Here is a 13,413-nt window from a genome sequence, read left to right as displayed (position 1 = left end):
TAAGAAAATAAACTTATTATGAAGAAGAGGAAATTTCTTTTAAATCTTCATTTATCCGAAATAAGAGTCGTTTTTACGATCAAAAGAAATTTGTTTGCACGCGATATAAAGTGAAAATATAATAAACATTTTGCAATCATGATTAAATGATATAAAATTTACTTAAAAGACAAATACCCATTTATTTAGTTATAAGTTAGTGCAGACAATGTGGACATGTATGCATTTTCATTTAAGAGACTCTTTTTGTCGAATTTTTTTTTTTTTTTTTTTTTAAATTCTCTTTCTTAAGGTAGCTTTGGGCAGGTAAATATTCTCGATTAGGAAACTCTCTTTCTTAAGGTATCTAATCTGAATTCTTTCTAATTTTGGCTTTACTCATATTACTATATGATTCTTTGAGTCAATTACTCATAATATATGATTATTTGAGTTAATTGTGAACAAAGTAGAGAAGCACCCCTTTTTTCTGTTTTTCAATATGATGTTAACCTTTATTACATATAGGTGAATTCTACATTTATTACATATAGGTGAAATCTACAATAAACGGAATTGATAGAAACTTGTAATTCGTTCATTCAAAAGTTTGATCGGCTAAATATTATTTACATTTACTGCTTGTAATTGAAATTGTAGGACGCCTCCTTATTTGCCAAAGGAATTAATAATTCAAGATCGAGGTGTCAACATCATAGCTTAAGGTGCAACGCTTTTACTATTTTTTATCGAGTATAAGTTTTATACACTAACGCCCGTATAAGGAAAAATTCATACCATTAAATTACTTAAAAGGTAACTGCAAATCATTCTCGATGTAATTATTTGATAACCTTAAAACAAAATGAAAAGCAATCTTCTACAACACTACAAGTCTACAACATGTCAAAATACATTGAAAAATAACAAAAACTTTATACTAATTGTCAGTATATATAACTTAAATTCTTACCAAATTATTATGTCAAATAGGCAGTACTTCACTAATTTAAGAACGTTGAGTGGAGTATACACATGGCGTCTATGTGGATAGACAAAGGCTCCAAGTCAGTAATATGTTAGTGATAAGGGTAAATGTAATAAATTTCTTAACAGGAGAGGCAAATATGAATCAAAACTTTAACGGATGGCAAATCTAAATTATAAACGATAAATGGAGGGTAAATTTGACCCTTTTCCCAAATAATATGTTGCGCCAGTCACGCGCTGATCATAACAGTGGCAGAAAATGAAAGGAACAACTTTGGTTGAGACCTGAGAATGGTCATTTTCTCTCCCTACTTTGACCAGTTTCCTATCTCTTGTTTAATTTTCAAAATTTTATAAAAGAAGAGTAAATGTAGCTCTCATAAATTCTGAATACGACTATATAATTGTTTAATCTTGACAATTTGCTCTATTAATTGTCCTTATATTTTATTTTATTTAATCATTAATTGTTAAAATATGCCCTAGTCTTTACTTGACCAAAATACACAACACAACCGTTGGGAAAAATGGGATTTAGGATTTGTCCTTTTCTTTTTGTTTCGTTTCAAGGCTCATCAATTGCCAAGATTCTAAGTTTCTAACAAATATGTTTAAAGAGAAAAAAAATCAAGATTATTATAATCCCGGGTGCAAAACAGGAGATGAGCAAAGAAAAAGGAGCTCCAATCATGTTCTAGAAACAATCCAGACACTTCTACTCGTCCCATTTTGTCCTTTTCTTAGAATACTGTGTTTTAGCAATTAGAAGTGTTTGGATGAAACTTCGTAGAGTGTGGGGCAGGGATGTCAAAACGGGACAAGTAAAAGGGTCTCCCAGGCCATTCCGCCTTTAAAATAGTATAACAAAAACTAAAGGATAAAAGGCCAATTTCACATCCACCAGAGGTTCTACTTCAAAGAATTGAAAGGCCTTGAATAAGACTTATAAATTTCCAATGAACAATTTCATTCGGCAGAATTTTTCTTTACTTTAGCTTATGAACTGAGTTTTCCAAATGATCAAAGGCATTTTAAAAACTCACTACTCACAGAAATCAAGAATGTAAAAAGATATGTGGACAAGTTGGCCAATAATAGCGCCCTCTAATGTACAGCTTGTCTTGCCAATGAAAGATTATTCGCCTGCAGATACTACCGAGACTCCACCAGCACATACAATGGCTTGCCATTCAACTGCTCCTTACCCTGCAACAACTAGTAAGTTATTTCAAGGAATAACACAAGATAGAAAACAAAGACAAGCGTTAAGACTAAAATATGCTTCTCTAGCTTCCCAGTTATAAATAAATGGACGAATAATCCATCCTGAGGAAGTTACCATAACTTTGGTACTCACTTTGTTATTGATAAAGCAAAAAAACTTCTACTAGAAAGATAGGTTTTGGTACTAAAGTTTCACTATTCACCAACTTGCTAAGCAGTGTGGAAAGATGGGCAGTTAGTTGATGAGTAATTCTGATCTAATCTTTCACAAGATCTTTCCATAAGAGAATTTTTGGCAAGGAAATTCATGCCTAATCAGATGTTCTTGACTATTTCACATTGTAACCTGATGATCAAGAAAGTCCTATTTTCAAAACCAACAGAAGAAGAGCAGAAAGAGCATAAGATGCACCTTTAAATCCGGTATTCCAATCACACACGCACATTCAACCACTTCCGCTCCAGCACGCTCTGTGAAACAACATTTGATTCAACAAGTTGCATCTGTTATAGAGACTAATAGCCATATAAATAGAGCACGATAAATTGTTACTACAAGGCATAGGGCATTTTTGCATGTGAAGATACGATACCCCGAGAATATTTATCATGAGAAGATGAACACATTATATGATATCGAACCATCTACAATGTGCATGTAGTTTTGAGTTAATAAGCACAAACCTTTACCAACAGTATGTGCCAGAACAGCTATAATTAAAGAGAAACCAGAGCTGGCAGCTGGGGATGTCATAATGTAGTTTTGCTCAGCATGTCATAATGTAGTTTTGCTCAGCAAAAATTATTATACTATATGACGTCACCTCCCTATTTCAAAATCATTTATTCCTCAATGCTAATCCCAGCAGAAAATACAATCCTAAATTTGATATACAAAGCATTAATATTGATGTCAAATTTCTTAGTAATTTAACCTTCTATTTCTACAGCATATCTGGCACAAGCTATAAGATGAAGCATCAACCAATTTTATGCTCTATGCCTCTTAAGGAATGCAGAACAAAAACTGAGCACAAAGTTACTAGTCTCCTCCTAGCTATGATGCCATTATTTGATGCACATTTCGGATCATATAACGGGATGCTGCTATTAACTTAAACACCGCCTCAGGGGTATATCATATAGAATAAGACGAGGAAACGGTAAATTAGAAAACAAAGAACCGCCAATAAAAGCAATTGCACGGTTTTTCAGCTTTTTAGTATTTGTTGCTTTTAATAAACTGACAGCAGTAAGCATAAACGATGGCGATTCAAGTGGTGAATAAAACATTCACCAACTAGATTAAGCAGCTGAAGCGCCATGTAGACCGAAAATTGCCTAGCGATATCTTGCTCTGATGCTATTGCGTTACTTAGTTACATATTCCGGAGCATATGTACAAATTATTGTTCCATTGTGCAAATATGTTCGAATAAGTGTCAAATGCCATGGAAGGTTCCTGGACTAAAGCTCTATCCACATAAAGGGAATCATAACAAGGTTTACCAAGTAAATTCATAGCTGCACGAAGAGTGCCGCCAGTAGCAATCAGATCATCAACCACCAAAGCACGCTCACCGGCTTCTACTGCTCCAATATGCATCTCAAGACAATCACTTCCGTATTCCAAGTCATACTCTTGTTTAAAAACTTCACCTGCAGACATTTAAAGTCACAGTAACATTGAGAAATTGAGATAATAATTAGCGGTGTCAAAAGAACGACACTCATACTGAACGAATATGATGAGCTCACAGTTTTCAGAAGCATTCTTCAATATATGAGAGAGAGCGAGAGAGGAATTATGGGTTATCTACAACATTGCCTCAGTAATGTGACATGCATTTGGAACTATATCAAAAGAGAAGCTTAATAAACACTGCACAAGCTGGCCCCCAGGGCTTAAGTCTAGTAGTAAGAGCGCAACACATGATAGGCCTAAGCGCACGTCATGGGTTCGAAATCTTCTGCAGACAAAAGCTTGGTATTTAAGTACAGAGCCGTTTCGAACCTTGCACCACTGGCCCTAATGGATTTTTCAGTTATCAGAAAATGAAAAATAAAAATAAACGCTGCACAAATTTAACAAGAGAATCATGTCTTTATTGAAAAAAACCAAGTTAGTGAATTACAAGTTAAAATGTGTACAAAGTCAAAAGTGGAATTCTTCCTCCTTCTTCCCCCTAAATGGGAAATAATATGAATCAAACATCAGGATTTAAATACTTACATAGCAGAATTCAAATTCTCGGAAATTGGTCGAGTAACTCTATTTACAGGGAAGGAAAAACATATATAAATGTGTTTGCAGAAAATGGTCCTTTTTTTTAAAATTTAAGTTCAGGATATGGTGGGTTGTAGCTTTTGAGCAGCCATGGTAGACAAGAGGTCGACATTTATAGTTTCAAAACAATGTACTGATCAACGTGACTAACACACTTGGCCATCCGGTGCAGCTTACTCATTTAAATAGAAAAGTGCACACAACAAAAAGATATCATGATCCCAAAGAAAGTTGTTGCAGGATGAAAACATACCTGGCAATTTCTTTGGTTTTCTCAAAGGGACAAATTTTGCCCCTATCGCCAAAGCAATTGGTGGACCAAATATAAATCCTCGAGCTTCTATTCCTAGAGATATTGAAACAATAAAGTTGAAATCAAGTCAGCTATAAGATGATAAAAGAATAAATGTTTGCAAGTTACTCACTACCGCAGGATGGAATCTAATAGTATGGAAATACTACATGACAAAGGGCCACAGCGTTAGGACACTCAAAGATAAAACAATATATTAAAAGAAATGCTTCAGATTGAAGTCCAAAGGAAAGGACGCAACGATAACTCAAGAATATGACAAAAGGAATTAAACATGTGATCGATACTGACAATCATCTACAGAAATTGATTATACAGAAAGGACATGTATAACATCCGAACAAGCATAGTGAGCCAGTTGAGAATAAACAACTAACAAACCTTTACTAATAAGAAGTAAAAGTTCATGAAGCAGTCATATGCCCCTTGCTAGTTGTTACCAATCTCCACATATGGTTTTATTTTCCCCACATGCAGGATAGAGTAACGCACGTAAGGTAACATCAGAACCTTACCAGCAAGATTCTCTTCAAAAACGAGGAGGGGCTATACGTGTCCATAGAACATTAAGGTAAAGTCTCATTGTACCCTGAGATCTTTTCCTTGTTTATGCCAGCAAAATCACATCCCTAGTTTTTCCGGAAACTACAAAGTTCTTTCTTCTTTTTTTTTTTTTTTTTTTGCTGATAGGTTACAAGTTCTTTGATGCAATATGCTCTCTAAACTAGCCAACCTGCAATTTTATAATGTTCAGATGCATGATTTCTACTTATAGTTCCTACTTTATCTGTAATCCATCTCTCATACTTCTTTTCTTCTTTTCCAAGGCACTATATGCTCTGATTAGGACACCAGCAATTTTTTCAAATTGCCCTTCTTCTTTTTTTGTATCCACATGGAACTCCTGCTGACCTATAGGCTAACTTGTTCGCTATCTCCTCACCCTCTTTTAATCCTCTCATCCATATGGCCATACAGAACCACAAAAAGAAGAACAATGAGGTTTAGAAGATAGTCCTATTGTGATACACGTGGTGGCGAGAAAAAAAAAAGCGAATGCAGAAAAATCAAATGCCAAAAATCACCGTCTTTTCTATTTTTGCATGTAAATAAAATTCCACAACATCCACATGATTGGGAAGGTTGTAGGTGGAACCAGAAACAAGCCAGATCAGCTTAGGATGTCAAACTAGATGAGTAATGTATATAAATAAATATCATAGCCCAGACATAAGATCGCCAGTTTGGACTACCACAACAGTACAACCTAGACATGGTTTGGCCCGACTTAAAGATTCCAGGAACACATTGACATGGCTTTACGTAATAGCCATGCCAATGGTTGATAAAAATTACAAAATCACCAGAAACTCACAAATAATAAAATCAAGTAAGTTTTTATCTCTAAAATCATTATATCCAAAGATAAAGAAAAGGCAAAGAAAGACGGAGGAATGATAGACGACTCCCATATAATAACAGGATGCTATAATTAAGGTATACACATAAAAAAAAAAAGCTTCAGCTTCATTGACTGAATGCACTGTCTAGCCATAAAAGAAATACCCTCAAACCTGCCATGAATATAATATTTAATAAAACCGTCATGTTTGGTGAATTTCCTCACAATTTGATCACCAGTCAGCAACCTATTAACTTGTCCATCGACTCTGATATCACTTTAGAGTCTCAGAATCATTCATCAGATATTTGATAAAATTCTTTTTTTAAACTAGTATAGGACAAGGTGGTCCAGAAACATATGAAAAAGAAAAGTTATGAACAAGAAGCACACTGCTCATTTCCCATTTTATAAAGGTCATGAAGTCTGAGGGAATCATAGTATAGCTCACAACAACCATAATACATCATGCACCAATCACAGTGAAAAGGACAAAGAACCTACTCATTGTAATGGACTCTGTACTAATAAAGATTCCACCAAGAAATATCTTTGGCCATGATTAATAGCAAACAAAAGAGAAAGTGTTATTGTCTCATCCATTTAGTAGCAGAAAATGGGATTTTCATTAAGGGGTGTCAAAATTTTAAAATATAAATATACGAATATGTCAAGGGGATTCAATACATAGAATATATACATTAAGAAAAAATTACTTATCTAAACAATGTAATTTTCCGGCGAAGCATGGAGCTATGTGGCTCCGCCACCGCATACATTGAGAGGAATATGGGAAAGACAAACTAAGACTCGAACTCAATTCAACTAGGAGTGAATATCTCTGTACAACATAAAGGGTGGAGGAAAAGAATAGAGAACAGCAAAAGCTAATGGGTCCGCGCCCGTATTTCACCAATGTTATTTTTTTTGGATGAAGTAAGTGGTATTAATCAAAGACATCAAGAAGATGCAAGAATTACAAGATATGGTCAATGTTATTATCCATTACCAACTACCATCACCACCACCTAGGCCACCCCCTTAAGAACAATCTGAATGATTAATATTCCTTCTTCACACAAAGTCATCAATAACATTACCCACTAGCTACCTTCCCATAGTTAAATAACTCAATACTTAAATGACTTCAATAAAGAAAAAGATTAAATAGTAACTCCCACATTGCCAACAAAAGTATTTCAAAGGCCCCCACACAACACTGTAAGCACCACCACCCTCCAGATACAAACAAGGATAACCAAAATAGTACTATACACATAATCAATACATGCATTACAAGTTCTTGAGTTATATGGGGACCACAAGAAATGCATATATATTAAATGAAAAGGATGGGGTTTTTTTTTTTTTTTTTTTATTTCTAGTTTTATAATCCATTTTTTTCTGGTAGTTGGAAACAATCTGTAGCTAAGAATGCGGAGTAGTGCATACCAGCAACCACTGAGATGTTTTTGTCTTTGTAGCGCTCCACAAATAAATCAATTGTGTCTTTGAATGCTTTTGGATCCAGTAATAGAGTAGTTATGTCTTGGAACATTATCCCTGTATAAATTTAAACCCGTTCTTTAGCTCAAAAAGAAAAAAAAAAACTAAATTACTACTTCCTCAGTACCAATTTATGTGACACGTGTTCATTTATCGAAAGTCAAACTTTTGATTTTGACGGTATATTCAGACATGCAATCTTTGAAGTTTTTTGAGATAACATTTACATATTTGAAAACTACATAAAAAAAAAAATTACTATAATTCACAATAATTGAAATGCATAAAAAAAACCGTGGTCTTCCTTTGAATCTTGAAATTTTAAAGGTGCCACGTAAATTGTGATGGAGGGAGTAGCATACAAAGTTAACAACAAAAATTAAAACTTTATCTAAATGGTTCGATTATATGAATCCTCAATATCCATTCAGCTCCATTTTTGCCCCGTTTTTATGCTGTGTAAACATACATTAAAGAAAGGAAAAAAGATGGAGAAAGGACCTGGTTTAGGGAAATTAGGGACAACGCGAATTCTTGATTGTATAGCATGGATACGGGGATCTTGGTCTTTGCAAGCTGACATTGATCTTTTGTTGACAAATAAATTTACTGAAGAAAATTAACAAGTTTTATATGTGTTTTTGGGTTGTATATAAAGGTCTGGCACAGAATATTTTTGAGTGTTGGCAGAAAAAATGGCAGTGAAAGTGCAAGTAAAGAGGACAAGCGAGGGAACAAAGAAAGGAGGAAAAGGGGTATTTATAGGAAGTGGCTCATTTTTTTGCGCGGATTTCCTTTTTTGGGTGGACTTTAATTTTTGTCCTTCAAATTCTTTGGTCTTTAATTTTTGTCTTTTTTTAAAAAAAAATGACCGAAAATATTTTGAGGTTCTGAGTTTGAATTTTTGCTTAATTAAAAAAATTATAAGGCAAGACTTTGAGAAAAGTCTGCCTTATAAGGTAACCTTTGCCGGATCCGGCATAACTTAAGTCATGCCTTAAAGCTGCCTATGCCGCATAAGGCAGATTTTTCCAAAAGCTTTGTCTTGCGATTTTTTTTTTAAAATTTTTATGCCTGAGTCGGGGTTCGAACCCAGAACCTCAGGGTATTCTAAGCGAATGGCAAAAATTAAAGGCCAACAATTTAAAGGGAAAAAAATTAAAGACCACACCGAATAAGGGACATTCCTGCAAATTGCCTGTTGCACTGCTTTCTCTAAGGGATCCAGCATAAGTTATACGGGATTCCTTATACAACTTATGCCCCGGAAGGCATAAGTTTCATTTGAAGGGGAAAAAAAAATAAAGACCAACCCATTTGAAGGGCAAACAGTGCTATTTTTGCACTTCAAAATTAAACTTATGCCTAGCAAGATATAGGCTTTTTAAGAGAGAGAGGCATAATTTATGAAATATTATGATACGAAAATAAAAATTTAAGCCCTGCGAAAGAAGTATTTGATTGAAAGGATAAAAATTAAAGATCAGCACAAAATAGAGACAAAAGTGCAAATGACCTGCGCTGGCTGCTAGAATTTTTTTCTATTTACAAATATGAAAACTCTGATTTTTTTTCTACTTATAAATCTATGAAAACTCTGACTAAAGATAAAACAAATTCTTTTCATCCGACTACCCCCTTGACGGCTGATAATTAGTTAAGTTAATTTATGATACTGTTAGAACGCCTGACAAAGTTTAATGTCATACTGTTTTTTTTTTTTTTTTTAACTGAACAACTTAAGATTTTAAGTTGTGATATTGAGATTTCATTCATAGCATCTTGACTATTAAAGTGTCACGATTGTAGACTTTGACACCATAACAATGATGATATTGTTTGATACAAGTTTGTAAAATTATTTAACTAAACAAGTTTAAGTTCTGATATAATATTTTTTCTTTCAAACTAAAAGTTTCAACTATTATCATAATAATTTATTCTAATACTTACTAAATATGTCCTATTCCAAAAAGAATGCAAAGTTCGATGGGCCAATACATTTATTTCATGTATAAGTCTGTAAGATTTTCTTAATTTTTTTAAACAAAACTAATTATTTAGAAATTCTATAAAATTATAAATCCTTTTTAATTTGAATGAGCTTTAAATTTATCAAAAGCTGCATAGTCAAGAAAAGGTCAGTATTTTAGGATGGATGAATTAAAGAAAAAATAACATGTAGGGACTCTTTTTCTGGTACAAAGTGTTACCGTAACATTTTCTTAAATTGAAATTTTGCTAGAATTTCAAATTGAGTTCTCGCAAAAAGAGAGTTCATTTTTGTATTTCAAATCTAAAGTAATTCCCCTTCCCTTTCCCTCCCCCCCCCCCCCACCCCCCACCCCCCACCAAAACAAATCTGAATTAATCCGATATCATCCAATTTAGGTTTAAGTTTGATTTTAAGGCCCATTTCTTACCGATCAAAAAGATTTGTGGACTGCATAACAACTACATATATTCCCTCTGTTTGTTTCTAATATTGTGCTTATTTTAGTACTGGTCGTATTTCTTTAAAAATAAATAAAAAACTAAATTAGAAGGGGAAAACCATGAATTATCATAATCTTGGGTTTCAGTGTAATTAGATTATTAGGCCACTTGGAGATTAATGTGGATTTGGCGAAACTTTATTAAGGAGTTCTTGTTTTGTACTGACATTCATAGCTTGTCCATTTTAGCTGTCTTCTGCCTTTATGAAGTTGTTAGTGCCAAAAAAAAATTAGTAAGCATCCTGCATATATCACGACAAAATAGAAACTAGATGTAATATAAATATTCTGTTACTCTAAAAAATTGGGAAGCCATTATCCTCCTAACCTATAGTATTTTCACTAATGGGTTAATTAATTTTTTTGTATTTTTTATTGAAAAATAGTTAATAGAGGAAGAGAAAATTTGAATTGCATCATTACTTACTACTGCTCGAATGATGTCTTCTTTTTTATGATCATGTACGGAATATTATCAGTCACAATAAACAATAGCAAAGAAAAATATACAAATTATTAGTAATTTATATACTCCTATATCTTTATCATCCTGATCAAATTATGAAAATAAAATTGAGAGAACAAGGCACATTATTTTCACTGTATTGATAATTGTGTTATACAATATGAAGATAGTGCACAAGTTACTTTCCAAGCAACCTGGGGTAGAGAACATTCAAAAATGTATTTTTTGAGAAACAATTGTATCCCACTTCAAATCTCACACTTAGTGTTACACCCCGTATCTCGGAGAAGCACTGGTTAAATTTGAATGTAAGTATGTCGAGCTATGGCTAGGTAAAACAACTTTGGAGTGTGAGGAACGAAGCATTATTAAGTATATTGTTTAAGTAAAGGATGAATTATGATCTTGTAAGTCGTAACCGCGAAGGACAACCTTGAACCAAAGGACATGACCATTGTCAAGTATGATTAGTGATAAATATCATGTATGGAGAGTTTCGGAAGATTTAGGGATCAACAAATCAAGAAAATAAGTTTGACAAAAACTTGGAAAATGTTGGCAGGATTTTGGGCAGATTTTTAGTCAATTTTGGAGGGGTATATCTTCTAGTATATTAGGAGTTTTTAGGTATTTCAAAAGCTTACGATGAATTTCGTCGAGTCTAGTTTCCAACTCAACAAACCGCTCGTCGATAGGACATCGGAGTAGAAAATTATGGACGTTACAAGTTCGGCTGACAAAGCAGAAACGCGTGCTACGATGCTTCTACTGATCTTTCTTCTGATCTGCTACGGTGCACGACTTTGCCCACCTATAAAAGGGTCAAGACCCCATTTTTTCGAACTCCAAACACGTATCCTAAAGCCCAAAGCACACATAGGGCAAATATGTCATAAAAAGTGAGGGTTTGAAGTGATTTTTGGCTAACCAAGGCTCGGGTAACGCATAGTTACAGTTATAGCATCGTTTTGCGGTGGATTTCGGCTTGGATTCAAGGTGGATATTGGAGATATTATCGTTCTAACAAGGACAAGGTATGAAACTCTCCTTATTGGTATTAATTTCGGCTTCTTTACGGAAATAAAGTTATTAAATAGTAGTATCACAAGTTGGTTAGTTGAGAAATTTAGAAAACATCGTGTGGGATGTTTTAGGAAATATATTAGTATGGATAATGGTGTTCATGATGTTGGTATTGTTGTTGTTGATTGGTTGTTGATATTATGATTTCGGGCTAGGCATATAAATAGGAGTCTTTGTAAATTTACTGAGAATCTAAAAAGATTTTAATTAAAGGTTTGAGACAAGTGCATGACGAGCCTAACAATAGTATGAATGGTTTTATATGTAGATTTCGAGTCAGGAAGTAAGTTGGAAGTCGAGAAATTATCTTCCAGGTATGTTAAGGCTAGACCCTTTCTTTCCAAAGGCATGATACCTTTCTTGTGAACCCATACATGTTTCCTAAAATGTCCTTATTCTCAAAAGCTAGAGATTCGTGATTCTTAGAGTTCTTATGAGGTTAAAGATAAGTATGTTTTATGATGACGATGATCCTATTTCTAGAAACTCCTATGTTATAATTCCCTACATATGTTTAATAACCTCCTTACTTCCAAAAGTTAGAGTTCATGATTCAAAGGCATGACTTCTTTCTTGATAATCCATAAATGTTTTCCAAAATGTCCCTATTTTTCGAGTCAAAGATTTATGATTCTATAAGCTTTTACGACAACAACAACGGACATGTTTTTACAATGTTAATGACGATGCTAAAGATGAGAATGTTTCTATGATGATTACGACGATGATGATGATTTCATGTTTAAAAGTCCTAAACTTGATTTTGATGTGAATATGAAAATGTTGAGTTATTTTCGTGATTTTCTTGATTTTTATTCATTGTTGTTGAACTCGCCTTATAATAATTGTTCATTCAATGCGAGATAGAGCGATGATGATTATTCCATAATATAATCGGAGGTTACCGATTTTACGTCACTCCGATGTACTTATAGCTTTTATTTGGCTCTCTCATGCATGCTTTATATATATGTATTTATTTTCTCACGCGCGCGCGCGCTATAGTCGGCCGGGCATGGCACGTACGTGCACACCACCTAATCGGGCGTGGGCATGTTATGATATTGCCCGGAGTGCTTGGACACAAGCTAATGATGATAACACCGAGCCTCAATGGCCGGGCATGATACTATATATATGACACCGAGCCAGCTAATGTATTTATGATAATATATATATACGCCGAACTGTAACGGCCGTGTGACGGTACTATGTATATGTATAAAATGTTTTTTTTAAGGCCTGAAAAGCATGTCGCATACGGCATCCGCCTTATGCGAGGCATCCGTACGTACGTGTTATCTCTCATATTACATGTTACCTTTCATATCTATATTAGTTGTTATTAAATTACATACTCGCACATTATTCGTACCGATCGTCCCTTCTGGCGGGACGCTCGCGCTCATGTAGGCAAGGCAGTGAGACCGATCGAATTCGTAAGTCTTCTCAGTGGATTCTCGGTGAAGACCCACTTCTTGGGCGCAGTATTTGGTATTGTCCTTATGATCATTTGTATTCCATGTAGAGGCTCGTAGACGTGTGTGTATAGTTAGATGTTTTGTAGCTCCACCGGTTCATATTATGGTATAATATATTGGTGGCCTTGTAGAAGCCTTATTTTTTGAGCTCTTGATACTTTCTATCGTTGCTTGCCTGGCTTTTATG

At 34.3% G+C, this 13,413-nt stretch overlaps 1 protein-coding gene across 2 annotated transcripts; it reads right to left on the bottom strand.

The window, feature by feature from the left end:
- Positions 1 to 1,933: 1,933 nt before the first annotated feature.
- Positions 1,934 to 8,448, bottom strand: LOC132030381 (adenine phosphoribosyltransferase 3). 2 transcript variants are annotated; one of them, XM_059420002.1, is made up of 6 exons: positions 8,203 to 8,445; positions 7,648 to 7,758; positions 4,734 to 4,826; positions 3,703 to 3,852; positions 2,606 to 2,664; positions 1,934 to 2,175 (listed from the first exon to the last, which is right to left on the bottom strand). In XM_059420002.1, the coding sequence occupies exons 1-6, from the start codon at positions 8,282 to 8,284 to the stop codon at positions 2,122 to 2,124; spliced, it is 549 nt and encodes a 182-aa protein (XP_059275985.1). In that variant the 5' UTR covers positions 8,285 to 8,445; the 3' UTR covers positions 1,934 to 2,121. The 2 variants fall into 2 exon arrangements, with proteins under 2 accessions (XP_059275985.1, XP_059275986.1); XM_059420003.1 differs by lacking the exon at positions 1,934 to 2,175 and having other exon boundaries at positions 2,606 to 2,697; positions 8,203 to 8,448.
- Between the last annotated feature and the right edge of the window lie 4,965 nt (positions 8,449 to 13,413).

The sequence above is a fragment of the Lycium ferocissimum genome, chromosome 9 (genome assembly GCF_029784015.1).
Source record: "Lycium ferocissimum isolate CSIRO_LF1 chromosome 9, AGI_CSIRO_Lferr_CH_V1, whole genome shotgun sequence".
Taxonomy (NCBI): Eukaryota; Viridiplantae; Streptophyta; class Magnoliopsida; order Solanales; family Solanaceae; genus Lycium; species Lycium ferocissimum.
The sequence above is the reverse complement of the archived record's forward strand: the minus strand, read 5'-3'. Positions and strand labels throughout refer to the sequence as shown.

What these genes read in the sequence shown, in the direction of transcription:
- LOC132030381 (XM_059420002.1), bottom strand. Translation starts at nt 8,284, where the DNA reads ATGTCAGCTTGCAAAGACCAAGATCCCCGTATCCATGCTATACAATCA. An exon ending in TGCAGCTATGAATTTACTTG is followed by an intron (nt 2,665 to 3,702) that starts GTAAACCTTGTT and finishes GTTGTTTCACAG; the next exon opens with AGCGTGCTGGAGCGGAAGTG. An exon ending in TTGGAATACCGGATTTAAAG is followed by an intron (nt 2,176 to 2,605) that starts GTGCATCTTATG and finishes TAGTTGTTGCAG; the next exon opens with GGTAAGGAGCAGTTGAATGG.